We start from the raw sequence: 18,275 nt of genomic DNA, 5'->3' as shown, positions 1-18,275 counted from the left end.
GAGCAAGTGGGTTTATCCTCCTGAGTTGGCTATAGCCAGAGTTCTGGGAAGTTGAATTAGTCATTTCCCTCATCTTAATAAAAGTACATAGATTATGGGAGAGTCTATAGCACAGGGCTGAACACATATATTACATGTAGAAAGTCAGAGGTTTAATTCCTGGCATGGTTCTCTGGTTGCAGGGATGGAAAAGACCTGTGCCTGAGACCTTGAAGTCCTGCTGCTAGTCAGAGTAGGCAAACTGGGCTAGATTGACCAAGGTCTTACTTTGTCTAAGGCAGCTTCATGTCTTCAGTGACTTAATATGATCTCTGCTGTACTCTTCTAATGTGTTTAGAAGTAGTTGGAGGAAGGGTGAGACACATGCAATAAATAATATTCTAGGTACATATTTTTTCTTTTTGGAACCTGATGATATTTAATCATTTTATAATGAGAAAGGGAAGACCCTCAATATATTGTAATTGGGGCTCAATAACTTGATACCTAGGATATCTAAAAGTAGAGCAAAAATGCTTCTGACCTTTGCTGTAAATCTAAAGGAGAACATCATCTCCTGTGCGCTGCTTTTGGCAACAAGTAATACCTAAAACTAGCTTTGAACTCCATTAACACTGTCAAATTCTTGGCAATCCTTCAAAACAATGAAGCAGAAAAACCTGGTAGAGTAATAAAAACAGATGATTATTTCCCCCTCCCTTCTTTCTCCCCCCCCCTTTTTTTTAATAAAGAAGCCAATGTGTAATGCTGAGTTAATTGTGTCCACAAAGGTCAATTTTAAAAAAAAGCTACTTCCAGGTCATCTTTTCTCACATACAACCACAGTGACTATTAGTTGACATACATAGACTTGGTAACCTTTTCAGCCTCCTGCTATTTGAGAAGCCTGATATTAAGAGTTTCAACAGCTGAGATGTTTCTAAGTCAGCTGCAGGAGCGGGAACAGCTTGTGATGTTGGTTTGATGCCACACTGTAGTGTGCTGGGTTAATTTCTAGTAGGAATTATGCCAGTGGGCTACTCCTAGAACAAATAATTTCGCCTGTGAATGGCATATCCCATTTTAAAGATCTTGTAATCTCATTCACAACTCATCCAGGGATAGTTGTTCACAGCAAATCTAAACCCACATTTTTTTTTGCAATGAGAAAAAGCCCACCCTAGAAGTAGTATAAATAATACAAGGAAGCATATATTGTTAGGAATGGGTGTGATTTATCTGGGTATATTTAAACAGTGAATCTAGAAGAGTAATTTTTGTCATTAGAAATGAATAATGCCCCAAATCCCCCTTCTAGATTCACTGTTTCCCTGTATGCAGATTAATTGCTATCCACATTTGCTGCTTGCATTCTTTGTTCTTCTTCATGGGAAATAGCAGGGCTGGGCTTTTTCTCACTGCAATAAATCTGGGTTTGTATTTGTTATGAATAACTGTTCCTCAGGATGATGTGGTTAATTCTGAATGTGTATCACCTCTTTCACATTAAAATGGTTTGGTAGTGAGTATGCCCCCTGTCTGTATTGTTTGATACACAAATATATTTCTTTTATTGATTTTCTGAAAAACCTGTACTGCTTACTGTTTAAACATAAATTCTTACATGAAACTTCCAAACTTGTCCACTACTGTGCTTTCATTCTTATTGTTCTCTTTACTCTATAAAACCAAATTTGATTTGTGTGTAATGTCTTCTGAACATCTGCTAACAGACTTTTGCCATGCTGTTTGTAGCTATAATTTATTTTGCACTTTGTGCCCATGAAAATGTTGCTTCAGATGTAACACTAACCTATGGTTTAGTGTTACAGACATAAGCCTCACACTTGTGCATGCCCCTTTCTTCCTCTGGCATGATCGTGAGGAGGAAATCAGAAGCTTGCACTTCTGTTTTCAGTTAACCACAGTTTATTGTTGCATCTGAACCCAGAGAAACTGTGATTAATCTGAGCTATCGTTTAGGGAACCAACTCATCTTCATAACTCTTGGCTTGGTTTCTCTAAAGTCTAAACCATAGTTAAGACTAACCAGTGTTTGTTTGGATTTGGACATAACAACCCAATAGCCTCTACGCAATTTTTGGTGGTTTCCCCCTTCCTCTTCAGCCCACCTATTTCAGCAAGGCCCTCTGACCCTCAGGGGAACATTTGCGTGGCAGGGGGAAGGCTCTGGAGGCTAGTGGGGAGAGGAGGGCTGAGAAAGACCACTTCTACCCATCTCCTTCCATGGGTGTTTCTCTGGATCCAACCCAGTGTTGTTGCCTATAAATCCTTGAAATGATACCCTACTTCATATTGTCCACTGCAGCCTTGTCAATCTGATTTTAACTGCCTTGTGAGTGCAGCTCTTCCTTCAGTTAATTTGCTTGGGGGTGGGGGGATTTATAGTGGCTGATCCAGTCCTTCCATTCCCCCTCCCCTACAAAGAGAACGATTCCCCCCCACACACACATACACATTTGTTGAACATGTGGAGAATCCTACGGGCATCTGGTAGGTCACTGCTGGAAATGGTTTAGGTTAAATGGGCCTATTGTTTGATCCAGTAAGTGAGTTCTTATAATCTTGGACAGTACCATGGTTCTGTGCAGATATCATTGTGCAAATCATAGGAACTTAGACCACATTGCTACGCCAGCATACACGCAGCCCCTGATGTACTGTTGCAGAATCCCTATAATATCCATGTAAAGGTAGCAGGGTTTTGGAGAGCTGCTACCTCCAAATTATGAGCAGACAGTATTGACCTAGATGGATCAATGGTCCGATTTGATATAAGACAGCTCCATATGTCCATACGATGTGTTTTCCATCTATATTGTTGTTGTGCTGTACTTTGTGCTTTTCGTTTTTGTGAATTGACCAGAGAGCATTGGCTATTGGGTGGTATAGAAATGTAAATAAATAAATATGTATATCTATTACATATTTGGGTAACAAGTGTATTAAATTCGTGGCTGAAGTTTTGTAAAGACTGAAATAAGTCTGGTCATCTGCAGAAATGGAAACTGGCAACTTTGAAAATGTATGTTTCATTAGTATTGCCTAAAGCTGAAGGATTGTTTTTAATGAGCATTGTGCTGAGGTGAATAATAGACAGTTATTTGTCAAGTGGTAACTTGTATGGTACATTTATAAATACCTGGAGAGTGGGTTATTCATATCATCTGCTCATATGATGAGGAAAAGCCTATCGTGTCTCTGTATCTGATCAGCTATCAAGGGAAGTGCAAAATTCTCCTTGCTTTACAGTGGGCTGGTTGCCTATGTGGTTATATGTGTTTGGCCACCTGGTAAACTTAAATCTATTTACTTAATACTGCCTTCATGAACCAGGTGCCCTCCAGATGTTTTGGACTTCAGTTCCCGTCATCCCCAGCCATAGTGGACAATGGTCAGGAATGCTTGGAGTTGTCTAAAATACCTTGAGGGCATTGGGTTGGGGAAGGCTGGCTAATAGCATGATGCTATGCACGTCTACTCAAAAGTTCACCCCACTGAACTCAGTAGGGCTTGCTCCCAGTTAATGGATTATAGGATTGCAGCCTAAAAGTGCAATCCTATGCATGTTTAGACAGAAAAAAGTCCTACAACTCCCGGCATTCACCAGCCAGCCGTGCTGACCAGGGCATGCTGGGAGTTGTAGGATGTCTTTTTCTGTCTAAACATGCATAGGATTGCGCCCTACCAAAAGTCACATGTCACTCTAAGGCTGTGGTCTTGAGCACACTTACTAATGGTGCTGCATGGCTGTAATTCTAAGCATACTTGCCTAGAAGTAAGCCCCATTGAAATAAGTGTTTATCTTCCTAGTAAAGATGATTAAGGTAGCACTGTAAAGTTTATTAAATTAATATTAGATGTTTGATCACCTTGGACAATGTTTTATTAATTAACAATTGTGGATATGCTTTGTAAGCATTCAGGGATTTATATTCTTAGGGTGCAATCCTATGCATGTTTAAACAGAAAATGTCCCACAACTCTCAGCATCCCCTAGTCAGTCATAAATAGTGAATAAATAAAGCACTCACATTTTAGGGTAAGTGACTAGTTGATTTCTCTGAATTTCTCTTGTGTTCAGAGACTAGGGAAGTCGATGTCACCGTAATGTTTAGAAAATAGTTTGGTTTGGCACACTTTGTAATTTGCAAGTAATGTGAAATTTTGAACACAGAAATGTGTGTATGTCCTAATCATTCTTTTGTGCTATAAAACTTGGTATACGGTGTTTAAGTCAGTCACGTGTAATGCTTCCAGGATGCCTTCCAGCAGATTAATACAAAGCACTATTTAATTTTCACAAAGATCTCCAGTTCATAATTGGAGAACAAGACTTTTCAATGGAATGAATGCTATTTTAGAACCCATGTTTACATAGGCAGCGAACACCACGTTAACTAAGGAAGCAGTCCTAAGCACCGTTACTAAGGATTAGGACTTACTGAGGTCAATGAGATTTACTTCTGAGTAAACAAGCTTGGATACCACTATATGACTCCTCCTTATGTGGCTGTAGCAGCATGGTAGTTCTGCCTTTGCAGCTGTTACGTTACAGCTTGAGGTACATGCCTTGTGCCCCTGTGGTTCCTCTATGAATTCATTACCATAACACATAAGTAATGCCCAACTGGAAGGCCGGAGACCTTACACAGACCTCTAATATTTGACTTCAGAGAAGATATAGAGGAATTTACAACCATGCAGGTACAGCGGTGGGGAGGGAACTTAGTGCTATCCAGTTATTGACTGTCTGGGATTGTTCCTGGGTCTACTTGTGGTGAGTTTTATGTGCCTTTACATCCAAAATAATCTTGTTGATGTAGTCACATACCCCAAATACTTTAGGTGCCTTTCCCTCACTTTCATCTCACTTCAACGTCTGATTGTGAAAAGAAATTGGAGGCTGGAGTCAGCTGAACTGTTGCCTACTTCTGAGGAATTTGCCAGATGAATAAACCCCAAATGCTACCAATCACTTATTAATGAAGCCACTACTTAGTGTAGCTGAAGCCGTACAATGGACCGTAAACCTTCATTTAGAATAAGCAGTTATTTACAAATATCTGTTGTTAGCTTTGTTTCCTAGTTTGCTTGCATTTCTGTGCTGGATGGGGAAGAGGGAGCTTCCCTTCCCTAGCAGCTCTCTTGGGTTTTTTTTGCTGGGTGGAGAGGATGGACGGAGTTCTGCATCCTTCCTCCACCAGCTCACTTGCTCCTCTGCATAGAATTCCGTGTGGCCTATGGCTACCAGGCTAGTGCTTAAATGCAAGGCTGCTTTAAAGCAATTCAGAATGACTGTCTGAAACAGAAGATCCAAATGAGTAAATTCTGTCCACCTGTCTCCTTACATTCATGGCTGACATGCATTGCTTGAGCACCAGTGGCTGCTAGAAGCAGGTTCCTGCTCTTTGATTGCTCCTCTCCTCCTCCCACTCCCCCGGGTAGAGCCATATCCATAAGGATGACTATATACAGAAACTTGTTCCAGCACTTGAATCACCCTTGCTGGATTGGGGTTATCATCTGATGATGTGGGATTAATAATGAATAAGCTCACAGGTTCTCTCTTGTCCTATTTGTTTAACATATATTCATCTCATCTTCTGTGCTTGCTGTTAGCATTCAAGAATGCATAACCGATCTGGCTTCTGATGGAAAAGTTAATTGGATAGCTTCATTAGACTTCTAGAAAAATCTTTATAAACTTTGTGTATTAGTAGTCAGTGCTAAGCAAGCTTTTTTAATTTTACACTACAAAGTAGAAATCATAGTGATAGGCAGATGTAACATAAGAACATACGAAGAGCCCTGCTGGATCAGACCAAGGGTCCATCTACTCCAGCATTCTGTTCACACAGTGGCCAGCCAGCTGTCAACCCACAAGCAGGACATGAGTGCAACAGCACCCTCCCATCCATGTTCCTGAGCAACTGATGTCTGAAAAAGAAAATCACAGGCCTGGTTGTCAAGGTGCTTAGAAAAATGATCCTTATGATCCTTAGAAATATGATCCTTATATAATAATGTGGCTATTTTTTTTAAGCGTTGGGTACAGGGTGTCTTTGTTGCTGCAACTTTTTTTCTCATTGACTATTGTGTGTGAGGAACAAGGGATACATGAAGAAGTCTTCCTCCTTTTCCAACCTTTAGGTTTAGTTAACTGGTTTAGAATGTTAAAAAGATGGGAGTTACAAGCAGTATTCACAAATATTTTTCTTGTTTGTTCCTTATTCTTGTTGTTCCTTATTCTTTTAAAAACACTTTTTGCAATGAATCATCATCAATTTTATATAGCATTTGGGGGTTCAAACATCAAACCACATTGCTAAATGCTGCCTAGATGAAAAAATGAATTATGTGTTACAGGCACTCAGCTCTGCGATGATTAATATTTTGCTTTTAAAGGAAATAATGAGAAACAAATGTACAGAACAAGCAAACAGAAAATATAGGTAAATATTCATCTGTACAGTTAAGAAAACTATACATTGAGTAAATTAGGACTTTATGCTGAAAGAATTCTCTAGTAAATACTATTGATCAGGGCACAGGTGTTGATATTCTTTAAATTTGATTACTAAGGTCTATCTTTCACCTTGGTCCCATACTCAATTTTTTATGTGACAAAATTGCCACAAGATTATTTTACCTTGTCTTATTACATGAGGTGCATGTATTTCATATAACTGAAATTGCGGTGATAATTGACAAATCACCCTTGCGGTGATAATTGGCAAAGTAGGTCGTTTCAGGGGAAAGCTTGAGAACAAACATGGAATATAGTTGACTAGTTTATGAGCGCGAGTTCAGGAGTGGTGAGATGAACCATGATTGCTTTCATGGTGGACCAGTCATATGACAATTTGGCCATTCATTCAATCTGTACCACAGTCACTGTAATGGAGGCTTGTATAGTCACTGTCCTGGTTGCCTGGAGTAAGAATTATCTCCCAATGATCAGACAGGAAAACTTTTATAGATTGGAAGATACAGGCTTCAGTCCACTGATGTGCCATGCATGCCTAACAGAGCTTTTTGTGGGCAACTGAAAACTTTAATAGGCTGGTAACTAAGATCATTGACCTCTAAGGTTATCTGATAAGGCCTTTTTGTTTGTCTCACCACCTTCTAGGTATAGTTGGCAGGGATGTGCAAGAGGGTATTTTCTGTTGTAGCATCAAGAATGTCGAACACCTTGCTATAGGAAGTTCATTTGGCCCCATCTTTACCAGTGTTCCATTGTCAACTACAGACTCTACTCCTGGACCAAGTGTTTGGTCTGTCTGCTGCTTAAAGAAAATAGTATTGATTGTTTTGGCCCTTAATTGGTTGTTTCTATTTGCTGTTCTGGAGTTTATTGGTTTTTATTGTTTAAATTGTATTGTTCATTTTAAACAATAAATCTATTCAAAATAATCTCTTGGCTGTAGCCACTCTAAGAAATGTTCCTTATTTCAGAATGCTGCATTACTTTACTCTACTCTGCAAGTTCCTTACTTTATGAGTTCTTGATCTGTAGAAGAAGGTAGAAGCAATGGCAATTTGGCACCAACTTTGATTCTACTTTTGCGCTAGTAAGATAGGACAAAAACATATGATTGCTAACCATGCAGCTACACTGTAAATATGAATGGATGCTCAGAGCTTCATCCATTCATAGCAGTAGCTGCTTTAAAAATTGACTTGTGGTAGTTGCAACCCTGTAGCAAGGCAGTAATTCATAGCCCCTGCAACAAAAAGCACAGACTCTTTTTTGAAGTCATCCTGCCTTTTATAATTTTCTTAACTGTGTTCCTTAACCACACTGGCATCCTCTTTGATTTGTTCATTACTTTCCTATTCTATGGTATATCAAAAGATATGATGCATGTAGTCAAGTTTTAATATGGTCAAAGTGCTAGGAGAAACATCTCAATTGATATGGAAAGATGTCAGTTGCTAATCTTAGGGCTTTGAATAAGGATCAGCAACACAAGTAAAATGTGTGTTTATCCACATCTAACTTATGTAATGGGAGGCTTTCCAGTGATTTTTTTTTTAAAACTACACAATACATTATTTGAGGTTCAGGTAGGCCATTTCTTTGCTGAACAAGCTTTAGCTATTTACAGAGAAAAGTCATTTCACCTGCCTTATCTCAGAGCTTCTTATAGAGCCCTTTTGATGGCTCAGATGCTAGAGATTTTATTAAGTGGTTCATAAGTATTACAAATAAATAAATAAAGATGACTACTTCATAAAGACTTCACTCTGGGCTGGGCAGTCTTAGCATACATTATTGTGTACCCTATAATATGCTGGAAAGCATTAGGAAGGAAACATATGCACTGCACTGTGTTGATAATGGTAAATTAGCCTGTCCTGTAGGCCAGTCTGATCCTACAAATACGTTTATTTGACAAGTGTGGGCCACTAGAGCAATCACTTCCTTAAGCCAACTAATTGGCCTTGATGAAGAATTCTCAGAATGTAGAAAACTGGCCTTTTCCAACCTTGGATCCCCAGATGTTGTTTGACTACAGCATGGCCAATAGTCAGAGATTATGGGAGTTATAGTCCAACATCATCTGTGGACGTAAGGTTGGAAAAGGCTGAATTAGAGCAACAATATAGCTTTCCTTTTACAGGTAGTACATTCAGCTGCATATGTTCGCTTGCCTCCATATTTGGACCTGATGCCTAGGAGTTTGTGATCTCTTCCTTGATTGATGTCTTACATAGGCTCCCTAAACCTGTAATACAGGGAAATAATGTGCTCTACTAAATGGGCATAAACCTATGTAGAACACAATGGGAAGACGAGATGGAGGTATTAATACCATGGTCTAAGTGGAAATTTTTATTAGCCTTCCTTAGATAAACTATAACTCATAACAATAACTATTCTGAAAAGTTTGTTGGACCTCATGCAGACTGAATCAAACGGTATGAGAGTGACTTGCATCCACCAGAGATGTGGCAGACTCTACTTACTTTCTTTCACATGTTCTTATTGTGTCCAGTAATCCAACCTTTATGGCTGGAGATCTGCAGAATTTTAGATGTGATACGACTATTTCTACAACCTTTCTATAGGACATCTGTATTTTTTCCAAAAATTTTGAAACTATGTGATAGCGATCTCACCCTCTTCAGGTATATCTCAGTGGTTACCAAAAGAGTATTATTATCACCATGGAAAGACATCCACTTCCAAGCACAATTGATAGATTGTGATGTGTCCATTTGCTATCTTTGAGAAAGTCTTTGACAGTTGTAGAATGAAGTCTGATACTTATCTCTCCATCTTGACAGATATAAAGAAACGTCCATAATTGTCTTCTAGACCCTATTCACAAATTATAAAGGAAGACATTCTAATAGAGATAGAGAGAGGCATGTGGCTGTCCATCGTGAGAAACAATGTGCTGGACTAGATGGACCTTTGGTTTGATCAAACAGGGCTGCTCTTATGTTCTTAATAATTTTCTGTCCATGAGATCCTTTTAAATATATTTGATGGAAAGCAGAAGTCCATATTATATACTTGTCACTATCTGTCTTCATTTCAGGACATGGAACAAAAGCAGACACACCTATCATCGTCATCGTCGTATTTCTTGTGTGAAAGAACTTGACCACAGATGTTCTTGGTAATTGGAAAAGAATGCCTTCATGGTGTGCTGTGCTTGTGATTCAGCATTGTTGAATGGTTAGACTGAATGTTCTTGTAGGCAGGGTTGGAGCTGCCAGGGTATTGTATGTTGACGTCTTGCTTCTCTGATGGGTGCCTCAGCAGGCCTTTTAGAGTTGACCTACTTTTTTCCATTGCTACTCTGACCTTCATTTGCTCACTGAGATGTTCGTGCACTTGTGACCTGATTTGCTGCGTGATTAAGTCAATCTGGAAAGAGAGGCCTCAAATCAAAATGCAGGCTGTGTGTGTGTGTGTGTGTGTGTGTGTGCGTGTCTTGGGCCTTTATTTTTAATATCTCTCAAATAAGATGATGTTTAAGATGACCTACAGAAGGAAGCACTGTAGTAGCAGAATAATCTGATACAGGGTCAAAATGCATTGGTTCTCTTCTGGACACTAATCAGGAAGTGGCCTAGATGGCATTCTTTCAAATAAGTCCTTGAAGTATCTTGGCAACAAGCTTGGGGTCACAATAGGAAGAACTCTGTTGTGTTTGTGTCCGTGGGTGTTCAGAATATATTACAGCAGGGCAGCATTGCCTTTATTTATGGAATAAATATGCAATTCCTTGAGAAACAAGAGGAAAAAGCCATTGTCAGTGTTCTCTCATATTAGATTGTAATAAAATGAGTACTTGCCACCTGGCAATTAAAAATCATTACAGCAGAGGTTACTGCTGATGTACGGGGTACTTTTTAAAGGAAGTTCAATGCGGTGGATTTTATAAGATGGCTATTGTTTTCTGCCTTGGGTGAGTGGATGTGAATGTTATGTTCTTGTGAATTTTTAAATGATTGTACAGCAAACTGACTCTGACAACATAAAACTAAAATGTCAGTTAAATGTTGATGTAAGGTATGTGCATGTAGCTACTCCTGCTTTATGGAAGTATTTTTCAGCTAGCGAACTTCTGGTTTATTCCTTTAGTCCTGGTCCAGCTTTCCCCAGACTGGTGCTCTCCCAGATGTGTTGGACTACAGCTCTTATTATCCCCAGTCAGCATGGCCAATGGTTGTGATGGGTGGAAATGGTGGGGGTTGTAGTCCAACACATTTGGAGGGTACCAGGTTAGGGAAGGCTGTTCTAGGTTTTCAGACAATGGGTTGGAACAGTCTTGATGGTCGCAAGACATATTAAAGGGGGCTACAACTGCTGGGGTTTCTGAAAGCAATCTGCTGCTGACATGGGGGGTGGGGGGCATGGCTTTCTCTCTGTGGCTAGGTGGCTGGGCTTGGTTGTGGGTAGCACAAATTCAAATCTCTGCTCAGCTGTGAGATGCATTGGGTGGCCTTGGACAAATCTCTGTGTAATAAACATCATAGGGGAGATACATTTATCAAATAGGCAAATACAAGGAACTCTTGAGTATCTGTGAAGATGTGGTGTTAGGGAACCTATTGGAATCCTGGGGCTGTGGTTAAGCTCTATGGTAAAAACTAAAGATTTCTAGGGATTTTTTGGAGGGGTGAGAAATGATGTTAGAGCAGGGGTGCAGAACCCCAGGCCTAGGGGCCAAATCTGGCCTCCAACTCCTTTCCCTGACCATGGATTGTTTGGTGTTTCCCTGGCTTTTGTGCAGTTTTTTTTCCCCCATTCCAAACGATTGAAATGCCTCTCCTAAGGCTCAGTTACTGCCAGTAAGGTATGTTTCGTATATTTTCCCCACCCATTTTCTCCACCCCTTTTGCCTTTGGACTCAACCACCACTGGAATGTGGTCCCAAAGAGCTTCTCTGAAATGGAATTCGGCCCTGCAGATGAACCTCCAGCATAGTGGTTTGGATCCAGAGCTGCAGACTGAAACTCAGTGAACTGGATGCTCTCCATGGGGTGGGAGGTTACTTTTGTAAGTCCCCTCACCCAGCAGCCTCCTATGCCCCTGGAAATCTGTTCCAGAGGGTTGGGGGACCCTCTGGAACAGCATGGAGATGGCTCTGGGGTCCTGTGGGGAGAAAAAATGGGTGAAAATCCTTCCTCCTCCCTTGCTTTGGCTTGTTGGAATATCCTGTTTGCCGAGCAGGATCATCTGCTGGATCTACCACAAGACATAGTTATGACCACCAATTTGGATGGCTTTAAAAGGGTTTCAACAAATTCCTGACGGAGAAGGCTATCAACAGCTACTAGCCCTGATCGCTGTATGCAACCTCCAGTATCAGAGGAAGCATGCCCATGTACACTAGTTGCTAGGGAACATGGGTGGGAGGGCGCTGTTGCACTCAGGTTCTGCTTGAGGGTTTCTCATGGGCAGCTGGTTGACCGCTGTGTGAACAGAATGCTGGACTAGATGGACCCTTGGTCTGATTCAGCATGGCTCTTTTAATGTTCTTATCTAACTCACTTCCATGAACAGAAGGAGCACCTCTGTTCATGGAACAGCATGTCTGGATCCAACCTAGTGTTAATAATTGGTTAAATTTACAATATTCATGGTTAAATTTACAATATTGGTTATAATTGGTTAAATTTACAATATTCATGGGAAGTTATTGGACAACAAATGTGGGGGTGGGGAGGAAGAGTCTGTGACATGGAAAGCATAGAATCCTAATCTCTTGATTATTGGCATCCAAGGCCATCTCTTATTTATTTATAAATGTTTATAGGCTTGGAACGACCCCAAGGTTGCATTTGGAAACCTTATTTTCAGGATTTTCAGCAGTCCCTGCCTGTACATCTTTAAAACTCTTATTTACAACTGGGGCAGAAAGAAGAAGAAAGAGCTGGGATTTTCAGGATGTCAAATATTAACCTCTGAGTTTCTGCAGTTTGGTTTGTGTACAGGTAGAAGGAATTCATTAAAAAATATGCCTGACACATTCTGCAGTGCCATTTTTCATAAAGTTGGCTTGCAGAGGGCCAATTCACGCTTCATATGGCTTTCTGCATATATACCAGTATTCAGAGCACTAAACACTGTAAAGTGGGAAAGGGAAACAGGACCTTTAGCAAGGCCTCCACTGAATGGTTTGGAGATATGCATCTTCCATCACACTCCGTCGTGTTTTTAAGAAATATGTATAGGGCAAGTGCAGTTGCTGCATAAAGATGAAGAAAGTTTCAGAGGCTGAAGCAACCCTAAATCAGGTCAGAATCATAGAATAGTAGGGTTGGAAGGGGCCTATAAGACCATCGAGTCCAACCCCCTGCTCAATGCAGGTATCCAAGTCAGAGCATCCCTGAGAAGTGGCTGTCCAACCTCATCTTGAATGCCTCCAGTGTGGGAGAGCCCACCACCTCCCTAGGTAATTGGTTCCATTGTCATATTGCTCTAACAGTCAGGAGGTTTTTCCTGATGTTCAGCCGGAATCTGGCTTCCTGTAACTTGAGCCCATTATTCTGTGTCCTGCACTCTGGGATGATTGAGAAGAGATCCTGGCCTTCCTCTCTGTGACAGCCTTTCAAGGACTTGAAGAGCTATCATATCTCCTCTCAGTCTTCTCTTCTCAAGGCTAAACATGCCCAGTTCTTTCAATCTCTCCTCACAGACTTTGTTTCCAGTCCCCTGATCATCAGGGGACTGTGGACTACTTCTGGCTTGACTAGCCTGTTGTCTTTGTACATATTATTCTGAAGTATTAGCTCTGGATATTATACTTACACCTAACTGCATGTGCAGTTATTGATCCTGTCCTTTTAGAAAGTCATGATGATTATAAACATCTCTCTCTCTCTTTTCTAACTCAGATAAGCAATGTTTCAAAACTCTTTCACTCATTGAATGGACCTTCCTTGTTTCTAATCAGACAAGATTTTATATAGTAAAATTCATAATACTGCATAATTCAAAAGATTTCTTTGGTTAATAGAAAAAGAAAATATGAAATGGAATTCACGGGAAAGCATTTCTCGCAAACTAACCATTTCTCACAAACTAAATGGCATACCTGTGTTTTGCACCTTCTCTACTGCACAGGAATCTACTACTCATGTGAAATGTCTGCTAACATATTGTTTCTTTTAATAGCATAAATTCCTCTCTTCTCTTTGTGGCTAATCTTAACAGAATCTCTGAGCTTTTGTATCATGGCGCACTCGGCTAGTGTCAAAAGTGAACATTTCAATTGGAGCTGTTACATGTATTGTAAGTCTTAGATATCTTACACTCCCATTGCTCACATACTAAATCTCTAAAGACCAGCAGACTGTTTTGACCCATGGTTACATGTTTTAATTTAATCTTTTTCTGCTATGTGTTTGAGTCTTAATTCGCCCTTTTAAAGGTACCGATTTCCTTTTAACATGAGGCTTGACCAGGGAAGGGCCACACTGAGATGGATGTTCACCCTTGGGTGATAAGCTGCTGCTGTTAACCATGACAGATCTTTCTATAAAGGGTCAGTTTTTTCTATATAGGTTTACTCATATGTAAGTTTACCCTTTTAATGATTGTTACAGCACTCCTTTTACTGAGATTGTATTAAATATAGAAAATGTCATAACTGGCAGGTGAACTTCCTTTGTATTCTGTAGGATCACATTTGCCAATGGTAGTTGACAAAAATATGCTTGCCTGCAAGTCTTCCCTCTAGATATTTAATTTTTTAGTTCTTTGAAATAGAAAATCATGTGATGAGAGTACATGGTTTGAAACTCTTTGCCAGATCTTTTAAACTGGTGTTAAATGTTCTGAATGGCTACTTTCAGTCCAGCTACCATGTTCTGAACCAATTGAAATTTCCAAGCTGTCTTCAAAGATACCCTCAAGTATAGCGCATTATAGAAATCTAGGCTGGATGTTACAATAGCACTGATAACTGTAGCAAGGCTATATTTTCACGCTCTCCCGTGAAACGCTCTCCCCAGTGAGGCCTATGTGATGCCAACACTGAATTCTTCTCAGCTCCAGATCAAGACTTTACTTCCAGCCATTTGAAGGCATATAATGGACTTTATGCATCAGTTGTTTTGGTTATGGTTATGGTTCTTCTGATCTTTTATATCATGTTTTGGTCTTTTAATTAAAATTATTTTAGAGATTTTATATTTTGTATGTTTTTAATAATTTAGCTGTAAGATGTCTTGGGTCTTTTTAAAGAAAATGTGTATAACACATTCAATAAACAATAATAAAATAATATCTGCCTAGGACGGGGCCATAGCTCAGTGTTGTTTTTAGATTTATGTTGTCTTCATGTATACTGTTTGTCTGTGTGTTCTTAAACTTTTACACTGTATTTTATTTTTTTTTACTGTAATTTAATGTTTAATCTTTTAAATCTTTGTAAACTGCCCAGAGAGCCTTGGCTAATAATAATAATAATTAATATAATAGCTGGTACACTGGTCTAAGGTGGTGAAAGGCACATTCATGTCATGCATTCTGTTTTGAACATCTATAACATGGGCCTTATCTAACAGCTTTCCCAAGCTGCAAATTTGCTCCTTATTGGGAATGCAGTCCCATCCAGATTTGGCATAATGTTCCGTCTGAACGCCATTGAACTGCCAGCTAACGGCATCTCTGCCTTGACTGGATTAACTTCAGTTTGTTAGCCCTCGTCCAACCCATTACCGAGTCCAGGCACCAGTTCAGCACTTCCGCTCTCTCACCTGATTTTGATATAAAGGGGAAGTGGTGTGTTTCGGAAGAGATTAAGCTGTGACTCTTTCTAACTGGACAATGCAATTTGTATCCTTAAGCACATGCACTATGTTTGCCCATGTTTATCGAGGCTGGTTTATTTGTTTAAAGGTTGACGAGTATATCCAGTGATATGGTAGAAGTAAATTGACAGTGTGATGTACTTGTTTTCTTACCACCCAGACACTTGAAAGCTGTTGAATAACAAGGCTGGAGGAAATGAAAGGAGGGTTAAGGTAACTGGGTGCTTCAGCATTGGCAGCGTGTAGAGTGCACATCCTTGCAGAGCGGATCTAGGATTCCAGAGTTCAAGCTTACAGGTAAGAATGGCCACTGGGGTTTAAATCCTTTTGTGCTGTGTTTCTGTATAATCTTACTGTATTCCACAAAGGGAGAAACCTAAGTGGGGCTGCTTTTGTTGGAACTCTAAAAACACATGTTATGTAAAACCATAATTAAAATTAATTGCATTGCCCCACCTCTTTTCCCTTTTTAAGCTATTTGGTTCTTTTGCAGCTCATTTTTTAAACTTAAATAATTATTTGTTTCCTACTCTTCTCTGTTTTCCCAGTTCCTCTGTCTTGTATGTTTTGCCTGTATTGATGTATCTCTCCCCACCTTCCCAAATGATGTCTCCTCACTTTTTCCTTTAATTTCTCAGTTCTAGGAATCATATAGCTGTCTCATACATGCAATATTTTCCAAGAGCTTTAAATACATTGTAGAATATGAGCTATTGTGCTGCTTTAGATGTGGTACATTTATAAGTAGCCAGCAAATTAAATGGTAATTAGCTTCTCATAGCAATCTTGTCTTCTTTACAGCTGTAGCTTATCAACTGGTAAAGTCTTCCTTTTTAAAATGTTGTCATAGTGAGCTATGTATCTATATGAATCAATGAAGTGTTGTTGTGATGTAATCCTTCAGTAAACCGATCTCCTTGCTTTTTTTATGGTAATTCCAGACAATCCAATGGCTGACCAAAGGATGGACATTTCTTCTACAATCAGTGATTTTATGTCACCTGGTCCAACTGACCTAATCTCTAGTTCTCTTAACCCTTCAGGAATGGATTGTAATAGGAAAAGGAAAGGAAGTTCTACTGAATATCAGTATGTGTGTTTCCAGTTAATATCACCTTTCAGCTGTGCCTTTTCTTCAGATTGCATTTTCATTTGGAGATTTGTGCTTTCTTTTCAGGAAAAGTAGAAAGAGATTAGTTGTTTAACCTGTAAAACTTGCCTACAGTGTTGTATTAATCCTTGAGAAATCACAAATATAGAATCTTTTGAAACAGGTTGGACTTGGGCGGGGGAGACAATGAACATATGCTAACCTATAAGTTGCTTGCTTTGTAAAAATTGTACAAGTTCTGCAAGGGGCATTTCTTTCACACATTACTTATTTTAAGTGTACACCTGAAAAAAACAGAAATGTGTGAATGCAACAGATCATATCATACAGGAACACTGGATAGACCAATGGGATTAATAAGAATCTTTTCTCAGAGTGCAGGATTGTATTTTTTAATATCAGAAATTAAAATTAATGGGCAATTGAAAATGTGTAGACAGCCAATATTTTTCAGTGTTCATGGTATATTGTGTGATACTTTCTCTCTTTTCAGGCTCGATGGCTTTTCTTTTGAGTAAGTACAAAAACTCTGTGTGTGTGTGTGTGTGTGTGTATGGAGCAAATCTGTTACAATGCTGACCGTATAAAAACACCTCTAGAGAGAACAGAATGTGTTCAAATGCAGTGTATTAAATGTTACATATCTGCCTGGTGAGTTAAAGTTCCTAATTCTGATACGTTTCCTTTAAAAAAACATACACATGTGAGGACAATCTTTTGTTACAGAATTCATGGAAACCTAGCAATGTAAAAACAAACAAACCCAGATGTGCACCCTGGAGTCTCTAGTCTGTCACCCAGTGTAGAAAGAGCTAGAGGCTTAGGAATCCATTGAATTCAACAGTCCCAGTTGCATTTGGAGATTCACAAACAGTGCATAAAAATTAGTTGCATCTGGTATTTTTGAACAAAGGACAAATCATCAGGTTTTGAGAGGTTGCATTTTTTCTTTTTGCCATTTCTTCTTACGTCACTTCCAATCCCATGAGACCTGTTGTAGAGGGAGTAGATAAGGTGTAACATTTTAGAGATTTCTAAGATGTGGGTTTATTGTAGCCAGACTGATGTGTCATCAGAGGGCTAATTAATGCACCTTGGAACCCTGGGCCAGAATAGGAAGAAGATAATTAAACAGCAGAAAGGGAGAAATAGTTTTCTCTTCCAAAATTGTTTATATATTATTTGTCTCACTGGCAGATTAATGCATAGTTTTATATGACCTACCCCCACTTACACATTGTATGTTGCATAACAGCAACACTGACTGACCTAGAAAGATAGATGTTTATAGCAAGTTATCATCTATGCAAGAATTCATACAGTAAAAGGTTCCTTGGAACTAAAAAAATTAACATCCCACCCTCACAGGGAATTGTGGAAACCAAACAGTTTTATGTCCTAACCATATTTATTAAGCAAAGTACACCATGTATGTGTGTTTCATACTCTGATAATAGCTACTTAAAATCTCATTAGGCATGCCTAGGCCTTTGACATGCCTACAGTAGTTGTATGGTTGCAGGCTACTATCTCTGAACTAACCAACACAACTATGTATTGTTTTGTTGGATCATCATGGCCACCTTGCTTTTTCTCAAATACATAACAATAAATAGGAAATGTTTAAGGCTGAATTATAAATAAGAGAGCAATGAAGTCTCATTTTCTGAGGACTATTAACAATCTTCAAATGTAAATTATGTATTTGCTACTAGAATCAGTGATACATATGTTTGTATATTTTGTTTCCATTTTGGGCCAAGCTAGATATTATGGTAAAAATGTTTCTGCTATAAATGTCAATGGGGCATCTTGTTTCCCTCCCCTGCCCCTAAGATCTAGTAGACCACCTTATTGTCATTCATGATATATCACATTT

The 18,275-nt window shown here is 39.3% G+C and overlaps 1 protein-coding gene across 5 annotated transcripts in view; it reads left to right on the top strand.

The window, feature by feature from the left end:
• Positions 1-18,275, top strand: part of BMAL1 (basic helix-loop-helix ARNT like 1) — a 60,498-nt gene that overhangs the window by 7,785 nt on the left and 34,438 nt on the right. Inside the window, exons 2-5 of one of the 5 annotated variants that reach the window (XM_084853701.1) lie at positions 9,555-9,635; positions 15,446-15,582; positions 16,227-16,374; positions 16,890-16,910. In XM_084853701.1, the coding sequence (XP_084709827.1) occupies positions 16,235-16,374; positions 16,890-16,910 (161 nt within the window). In that variant the 5' untranslated portion in view covers positions 9,555-9,635; positions 15,446-15,582; positions 16,227-16,234. Of the gene's footprint in view, positions 1-9,554; positions 9,636-13,901; positions 14,016-15,445; positions 15,583-16,125; positions 16,375-16,606; positions 16,911-18,275 lie in introns of those variants that run through there. The other 4 variants (XM_084853708.1, XM_084853692.1, XM_084853684.1 and 1 more) reach the window with 4 other exon arrangements.

This window comes from Heloderma suspectum, chromosome 1 (genome assembly GCF_057233095.1).
Source record: "Heloderma suspectum isolate Gila_16-S chromosome 1, 16-S_ref, whole genome shotgun sequence".
NCBI lineage: Eukaryota > Metazoa > Chordata > Lepidosauria > Squamata > Helodermatidae > Heloderma > Heloderma suspectum.
The sequence above is the reverse complement of the archived record's forward strand: the minus strand, read 5'-3'. Positions and strand labels throughout refer to the sequence as shown.